The sequence below is a fragment of the Athene cunicularia genome (genome assembly GCF_003259725.1).
Source record: "Athene cunicularia isolate RWA chromosome 2 unlocalized genomic scaffold, athCun1 chr2_part1, whole genome shotgun sequence".
NCBI classification, from domain to species: Eukaryota; Metazoa; Chordata; class Aves; order Strigiformes; family Strigidae; genus Athene; species Athene cunicularia.
Window position 1 is genome coordinate 146,252,741 of NW_020799095.1, and position 9,070 is coordinate 146,261,810.

Consider the following 9,070-nt stretch of genomic DNA (forward strand, 5'->3'; position numbering starts at 1 on the left):
CAAAACCCAGCCAAAGCATGAATAATCTCACTCTCATTTTAACAATTTAGAGGACAATGGAAATTCTGAGCTTAAAGGAATGAGTTTTGAACAATAAATATTGTAACAAGAGTTATAGAAATACCGGGTGAAGCAGAATTCAGGGAGAACGTTACATGGGAGTCAGGACATCATTCCATAGCATTCTTTCAGATTCTACTTCAAAAGTTGTTTTAAGCATGCTAAATTATCTTCATTTCATTTTTGTTGCATAGTTATTTTAGAACTAACATTGGACTTCTATTGTATCAGGGTCTAGTGAAGACTTTTTTGGGGCAAAATTAGTTTAGAACATGGACATCCTTGCAGAATGGTAAAATGCCTCTGAACTTTGAAAATGGCATTTTGTTTTACAAGAATTTTCCTTTCCACAACTATTTTTTTTCAAGACAAGATGTCAATATGTAGTCCTGCTCTGATGGGACTGGTTTATTTATAGCTCTTTCAGCAGCAGAGACATGCTTCTATCCTGGATGTCCTCTTACTTCTTCAGGTTTGGACATCTACTGGGAGAGTGCACAGAGAACTGTTTGTGAAATGCATGCGGACACAAGACTTTGAAGGACTACATTTTAAAATGCTTGCCCTGTCTATCTTTCAATAACTGTCCATTTATAACTACTCTGATTTTTTTCAAGGACTTAACATTCTATCTGTGAATACTCAAAACCTGTTAAAGAACAACAGCAGGATGGCTCTCCAAATCAGGCATTAGATTTGTAACAGGGGCTAGACTGACTGAAATTTAGCAGAACAGATCTTTAACTGTGGAGGTCAGCCAGCTGCAGTTGGCTTCCAGTTTATTCCTCTTATTGGACACCAAGAGCCTGCTCGGCAGTGGAAAAAAGACACTGCTAGCCAACTGTCATTTTTTAATAAAAGCATCTAGATGGTTCTGTGGTTTTCCCATAGATTCTCCATCTACAGCCACCTCTGCTCTAGAAAGAGCAAGTTTTTATTTTAGAACAAATTGCTATGCACATGTGTGAAAGACTGAAATATCCTATGACTGTCTCAAAGCTTGCTTGTGTCTGTGCAATCCTCCAAGAGAAGCTGCTGCGGCCTGTGGATCGGTCTGGGGGATGCTGCCCAGAGAAGCGGGAGTGTATTGAAGGATGCACCCCCCCACTTCCTTGCGGTTGCATCGTCCAGACTCTTTACATAAGCCTCAAAGGGGCAGACATGGACTGAGCTGGCCCCATCCTGGAGCCGTTTGTGGCTCTATTGTGCAGGCCAGACACCATGCATGCATTGCCAATGAACTTATAAGAGACAAACATTCCTGTCCTTGAAGCCTGATGCAACAAAACCTGTTGGACCAGAGGAAAAAAAACTGAAGTCAAGCAGATATGCTGATCAGCTGGTACATGAACTTAAAAAGGCAGCAGAAATTCTTGCTCTTGTGCATATACAATCGAAGCCAGATCCGTGTGCACCCACCACCGAAGAACTGAAGACTGGGGACCAACGGGACGCCGCTAGATCCATGGTGGTGACTATTCTCGCAGTCCTATCCCGCATCCTTGCATTATTTCTGCCTTTTCCTTCTATTCTGTCCTATCACTACCCCTCTTCACTTCTTTAACAATAAAAACCTATTTTGGGTGTACGACACTTGACCTCTCTGTCTTAATCTCACTCTTGGGATTGTATCAAAACCTCCCCTGACATTGGATCGGGACAGTATGACAGCAGATAAAAGCTTGAAAGGTTAAACTCTCTCAAGATAGCTGCCCTACCCCATTCCAAACCGAGAAAATTCAGGTTGTTGGTTTGTTTTGTCCTAATTCAGATTCTTAGGTCTAATTTAATTTTTTTAACATCCGATCTTAGCGATACTGTGATTTTCTATACACTTGGGAATGATGCTGAAAACACAGAACAAATTATAAAAGACTTACTCTGTATAACGATACCATTTTTTTAGCTGTCAATTTACAAATTTGGTTTTCTAGGTTCTAACCTTTCCGGGACCAAGACATAAGCTCTTTTGATTAATTACAAGTTTAGAGCTTTGTGTATCTTGCAGTTAATACCAGTGAACATTTGGCATACAACAAAATGCAGCAAGTTCTTCAATTTCACGGGTTTTTGCTAAAACTTTCACCCTTTCTGCTGCAAATAGAGGACTAGAGGCCTAAACTGCAGAAATAAGCACTTATAAGGCTGTTAATCCTACCAGGTATTAGAGCAGTCAAGCTTAACAGTTAAAGCAATGAATGAATTCAAAATGGAGATGAGATCACATATCTCCTGATCTTATGTAAAGTCAAGAACACATTTTTGAATACTTCTTATTCTTATCCTTATCCTTACTTTTTTCCCTAGAATTTTTTTAAACCTTAGGGCCAAAGACATGGCAACTTTGCTTTACCTCCCACTTGGTGTCCCCATCACGTTCTACCAGCTTCATTCCATGCTTGTTTTTAAGATGTCTGTTGAACTCCCATTTTGTACCATACACGAAGCTGCAAACTGGACATTTAATGCCACCTGAAAGGAAACACAAATAAATTGCTTGAGTTATTTTCATATAAATTATTTCTCAAGGCAGTAAGGACCCATTTGCTTTGACCCCATCTCAATCAAGCTACATAACTATAATTTCAAAGTTATTCCCTTAGCCATTTGTCCAACATGAAAAAAGAGAGAGGAAAAAAAAAATTGCACTCTCACAATGCTTAAAGGGCAATTTGGGATAATGGTAATGGATTGAGTCTGGAACAACTCATGTATCTGGGAAGCTATAGCAATCCTGCTCCCTGCCTGCATGCCTCCCTTTGGTGGATGGGAAGTTGCAGAACTGCTGTTCCCATCTTTCTTCCCCTCTCCAACCCTGTCCCTGGGAAACCCCAATCACAGACCAGTTAGAAAGAAAGAGCAGGAACAGACAACTATTTGCATTAGTGTCAGATACAGCACCATTTCTGCAGTTAGGTCCATGTAAGAAGTACAGGTTTAATCTCTCAGGAGATAGATGTTAAGGGATACTGTTAACAGAGAGAACATAAACTGCAGGGTAAATAATAACTTCAGAGTAAATAACAACTTATCTATTGGGTGAGATCTTGTACTGGCTTTGCTAACAGAAGCTGTTCTAGAAGTGTCATGTAGATTAGAAAGTGAAAAGTTTTTTCCAGGAATTACAATGTATTAAGTTTGACCAATCCCACCCCATTTTTTTGCTTGGCCACACAAAAAAAGCTGCAAAACTAGGGGATGCTTTAGTCTGTGCAGAATCATTTCCACAGTCATGACTCTGTTTGAAATTCAAGTTTAGCAGCACCAGTGGAGATTAGTCCTAGCTTTCAGGTTAAATTCTGAGGGTCTCTATGACTTATGTTCTGCTTTAGGCTCACCAAAAACAAAGCCTAGCACATGTTTTAAATAATTCTGAACTAATGCTTTTGCCCTTGTAAGAAGTACAGGTTTAATCTCTCAGGAGATAGATGTTAAGGGAGACTATTTTGCCCTTTAAATACTCTTTTATTTTAAAACAGAGAGATCCTTAACGCCTATTCTTAATGCCTACTCCATTACATATCACTGCAGCTCCAAATCAAAAATCTATGTCTAGTCCAAAAACCTACAAGACCGAAGTTTCTCATAAGCTTTAACTCTTGGTTCTCTGGTGTCTTGCAAAGCCGTGGTGTGCCAGCCTTCAGGACACAACGCAAACCCATAGTGCACTGTACTCTTCCAGTAAGTGCTGGGATTCCATTTAAGTGCTTATAAACAACACTGAAATCTGAATATTTAACATACACAGTAGTGGCATGCTTTAATATTTTTTTCAAAATATATCTTCTCTAAGACAGCTGTTCTAGTTCTGCCTAGAACAAGCCATTGTTCTCATTCTGCCTAGAACAATGGCTTGTTACTGCTGTCTCTGTAAAACTAGAGTTGTACCGCACCAAGTCAAAATAGTAAGACACATGGACGATTAGAGAAATTGCTGTCACAAATAAACTAAGTAAAGGCAGCAAGGGTTTTGGGGAGGATCAAAAGTTTCAGATTAAGTGTAAGAGCTAATGGAATAGAATCATAGAATCATTTAGGTTAGAAAAGACCTTTAAGATCATCAACTCTAACCATAAACCTAACACTGCTAAGTCCACCGATGTCAGGGAGAAGAGAAAATCCGATTGTAGTAGTTTTTACCAAGTTTAGTAGAATAAAAAGTTATATTCCTGGTTGGTTTTGGATTTGTTTATAAATTTTGTCCCAGCTGAAGTCCTGTATCCTTCCGAAAAGATGGTCAGTGCCCCTAGTTGCTTTGTTTCTGGTTGATATGTTATCCCAACCTGTAACTCCTTCCTGGCAGTGTCTGGGTGCTAGCAAAGGAGATGGGTTCAGGTTGTACTTCCGTAAGTAGTTTTGCTGTTGCACACTGGGCAGGTGAACCAAGGCAAACAATTGACTATGCAGTCAGATGCCTTTTTGGGAGCGGAACCCCTTCAGTTCTAGTGGCTGGTGGGGGGAAGTGGGGAAGAAGAGGAGAAGGCCAAATTAAATATTAAACTGTGTTGAAAATATTTTAATGCTTGGTAGAGTTGAGTTTCTTACTTTGTTTCTGATAATTTTGCCAAGTGTTTTCCCCATTTTTTAATAGAAACTTCCAGCCTTTTCGTAATATCTTTTGGGATCTTCAAATTTTCTGGTGTTGTCGAAGAAGAGAGACCAAAATAAAGCCGTTGTATTAGATAATTAATTAAATAAAATTCTTCTAAGATGACATTATTTCTAATTAGCATTTCCAAATTATTCATCTAACAGTGAACATTCATCTATTGAGGGCATTAATCCATATTAACACTGAAATCATGACATAGAGAAAGTCTGAGACTTAGACCTTTAAACTTGCAATAAAATGGAGAAATCATTAACTACATTAAGGAGTTTGAACCTATATTAACTTTTATATGACATTTCTTTTTGTCCTTTTTATAGAATTTTATGATGATTTTCACAGAGAGTGATAGTTGTCAGGAGAACCTGCAGTTATTTTAAAGATGTAATATTTATTTGGTCCGTAAACAAAGCCTCTATTCTGTAGTTACGGTGGTGAAGGAAAAACTGTGCACTATGGGGAGCTTTGTTTAACTTTCCAAATATCTGAGCACTGCAAAGAATTATTTCTCTATAGCCACCCATAGGAACAGGTACTGAGAGTGAATTCTGTTAATATAAAATTAAGGATCATATTGATAATGTTTTGAACAAATTAATCGTAAGAACCGTATGCTAGTTAGGTTCTCCTTCCCCTTTGGGAGTCAGTTAAATGCACTTCTGAAACTAATTCTTTTCCACTGCAACAAAAACCTGTAAAGTTGTTGAGAATGCAGGAGTAGTCTTAGAGTGAAAACATGAGAGTGACACGAGAGGGAGCAGCCTTTGACTTTTTTCTGTGGTGGACATGCTTTGCTCCCCACTTTGGAGCATTGGGCAGTGCTTAATGGGATGAAATTTAACAAGTGCAAATGCTGGGTTCTGCACCTAGGGTGCAGTGACGCTGGGCACAAGTCTAAACTGGGAGAGGAGTGGCTGGAGAGCAGCCCTGCAGAACGGGACCTGGGGGTGCCAGTGGGCAGCAGGCTCAGTGTGAGGCAGCAGTGTGCCCTGGCAGCCCAGAGAGCAAACCGCACCCTGGGGTGGATCAAACACAGCGAAACCGCCTGGTCAAGAGAGGTGATGATCCTGCTGTATCCAGCGTTGGTGCAGCCTCACCTTGAACACTGGGTGCAGTGCTGGGCCCCACGGTGCAAGAAGGGTGTGAAGGTCCTTGAATGCATCCGGAGGAGGGCAACACAGCTGGTGACAAGGCTGGAAGGGATGTCCTGTGAGGAGCGGCTGAGGGCTTTGGGCTTGTCTAGTTTGGAGAGAAGGAGGCTGAGGGGGAACCTCATTGCTCTCTCCAGCCTCCTGAGGAGGGGAAGGGGAGAGGGATGCGCTGAGTTCTTCTCCCTGGGGTCCAGTGACAGGACATGTGGGAATGGATCAAAGCTGCACCAGGGAGGTTCAGACTGGACATTAGGAAGCGTTTCTTTACTGAGAGGGTGGTGAAACCCTGGAACAGGCTTCCTAGAGAGGTGGTCCATGCCCCAAGCCTGTCAGTGTTTAAGAAGCATTTGGACAATGCCCTTAATAACATGCTTTAACTTTTGGTCAGCCCTGGAGTTGTTCAGGCTGTTGGACTAGATGATCACTGTAGGTCCTTTCCAACTGAAACAGTCTAGTCTGTTCTTTCCATCTCTGACTCTGTATCCTTCTATCTCTTCCCTTCCTTACACAGCATTTACAGTTCCTGTGCTGCCACTAGTGCTGTGCTGCTCTCCATGTGTTCACCTGCTGTATGGAGTTTTAGAACAGTAAAGGGGCTTCAAATCCATGTAGTAGGTGTGAAGTCAGTGCCTCTTATCAGGACTCTGCCATCAACAAAGCCATGTCAATAGGTGCACTTTTCCCACATGCAGCCTCCTTTGCTCTGTGATGCACCACATGGATCTTACACATGGGCTCAAAATAAAACAAGACCCGTATATTTTTTATCATACTGTAGAAACATCAGTTTGTTTCAGTGTTTTGGTATCTCACTGGGAAAAAAAAAAACAAACCAAACCAAAACGTTGTTCCTTGTGGGAGACTTTAATTAATTAGCATTTGCATTTTGAGTTGATAAACATGAGTCCAATTGAAATTAATGAAAATTTTCCTGATTTTGGAATCAGAAGATCTGTATCTGGGACACACAGCAGAAACAGATCCTCTGGACATATTATGCAGTATGACAAGGTATGTGTTTCTGAGCTGCTTGGGCCAGCAGTTGCAACTTGCTGTCTGACTAGCCTCTATCTAATGTTTCAATTTACCTCATTCATAGATCTGAAAAGCAATTTTGGAAAATTATTCATGTATTCATAAGAGGGAAGAAGACCCTTCAGACCTGATATTAAACAAGTCCTTTGAAACTGGAGGACTACAGATGAAAAGGAAAAGATGGGAGAACCAGCAAGCAAAAGGGTTTGGGAAAAAAAAGCGAGAAGGGAAACTAACAAAGATTAATGTATGATAAAAGCTGTCTATCTCTATTCATATTGTTTTCTGCTTGTTCTACATTACCCACTGAGCCCGGAGTGAATTGCCTCATACTTGCTCATCTTTTCTTTTCTGCTCTCAACTGGTTTTTGACTGCATTGCAGACTTTGCAAATAATCTTAATTGAAAATGTTGATACGAATGTAGACTGCTGGACTCCACTCAGGATTCCTAGAATAAATAAATGAATGATTCATAGAACAGAAGAGGGAACATGTTCATCTGAGCAAGTGCACTGCCAGGGGTAGAGAGCAGTATTTCATTTCTGGGCTTATATCAGAATTTAGGATCAGCCAGGATCAGAGAAATGCTTGGGGGGGTTGGGAGATTTTCTTTTTTGTTTGCTTAAATAGAAGTCTGTGATCTGACATTTATTTTAGTATTTTAAAGTAATAGAGGAAAATAGATACTATAAGAACTAGATGTATTCTGCATAGGGGACGAGAGTATTATACATGCATTGCCCACTAGTTTTTTGCAAGACCCTACCTGCTTGCTCATTTGATAGCTTCCTTTTTCAGGTTCACTTGCTTTGTGCTGGGCAAGTCACATAAAATTTCTCCCAAAATTGTTTCTTTTCACTGATACTCCCTGCCATCCATTGTTTTGCTCGTGTATTCCTACTCTCTCTGGGAGAGAGATTTTCTGTTTGTGTTTGTGCAGCATCTTGTGCAGTACATACACGATGATCCAGTTGCGGTCTCTATATTCTATTATACTGCTATCATCACATGCTTTCTTTTAACATAAAATAATAGTTGTCTTATGGAGATTTTGGGCCAATAAGTAAACTGTTTGGAGAGCACATGTCAGTGCCTTGATGGAAAATAGTTGTGGAGCTGTATATTTGTGTGCATTGTTTTGTTGCAAACATCAGTTTTGGTATTGCAAGTAGATAAGGTGTGTAATTCATTTACTTTGTATGTTACCCATTACTTTAAAGAATTGTCTGGAAATTAATTTTCCTGAGCTTTCTTATCAAGTCACTGACATGGGGTTATATATTACCAGTCTCATTCTGTTCTTGTGTTATTTGTTCTTTAATTAAAGTCATGATGACAAAAGTTACAGCTTTAATTTATCAGGTGTATTATTATAATAGTTTCAGTATCAAAGAAATGTGGAAAAGTGTCCTCTCTTTCACAATGGCAGGTTTTTCCTAATACTGCACAGTGGTGCGAAAGGAATATCTGATTTCATTTTCTGTAACTGATAATATCTTTACCCTAATCTGAACAAAGGTATTTTCCTTTTGTGAACTTTTGAGTTTCCCTTAACAGGGAAACTATTTCAGTTTTGTCTACAGATGGAGTACTGAGCATCTGCTATAAAAGTGAAGTTTGGTGAAGACTTATAATAGATGGAGAGCAAAGAGGAAAAATTGTATAGGAATAATAAGTGTCAGTGAAAACCCTAGCGACTGGGTGTAGTTATATTCTGTTTTAGCAAAATAAAAAAATTATTTCTTTTTGCCTGGTAGACTACCATATGGCAGGCTTCCATTACTGTAAAACAGAATGCTTTGTCTAATCTCGTTATTCATAAAAGACTATGTGCAGTGGGGACTCAACTTATAATCAGTTTATGAGAGTATATTTGAAGCATTTGGACATGATGGGTAAGAGTCATAATTTGCCATGATAATGTGGAGTCAGTCATCCTGTGGCATAGTTCCTGAAGTGGCCTAACACACTCCCCTAGCCATTAGATCTGTTAGAGTGAGTTCTGGTCACGGTTTATCATGTGCAGGTTTTTTTTTGGTTTTTTTTTTTCTGCTTTAGCCAAGAGGAGAAAGAAAGAGAAATATTATTTGCATAATTACAAGCAGCTGAGATCTGGCATTTGACCAAATGACTTCCATAAGAAAAAGAAGTCAAAGCTGTTTAATCTAGTGTAGAAAATCGGATGCCGATGATTTCACCGTGCTGGTTTTTAC

At 39.7% G+C, this 9,070-nt stretch overlaps 1 protein-coding gene across 1 annotated transcript in view; it reads right to left on the minus strand.

Annotated features, from left to right (window-relative positions):
• The window catches only part of ZFAT (zinc finger and AT-hook domain containing), a 105,144-nt gene that overhangs the window by 22,021 nt on the left and 74,053 nt on the right, over positions 1-9,070 (minus strand). The window contains exon 15 of the mRNA XM_026841525.1: positions 2,414-2,532. Within this exon, the coding sequence (XP_026697326.1) occupies positions 2,414-2,532 (119 nt within the window). The remainder of the gene's footprint in view (positions 1-2,413; positions 2,533-9,070) is intronic.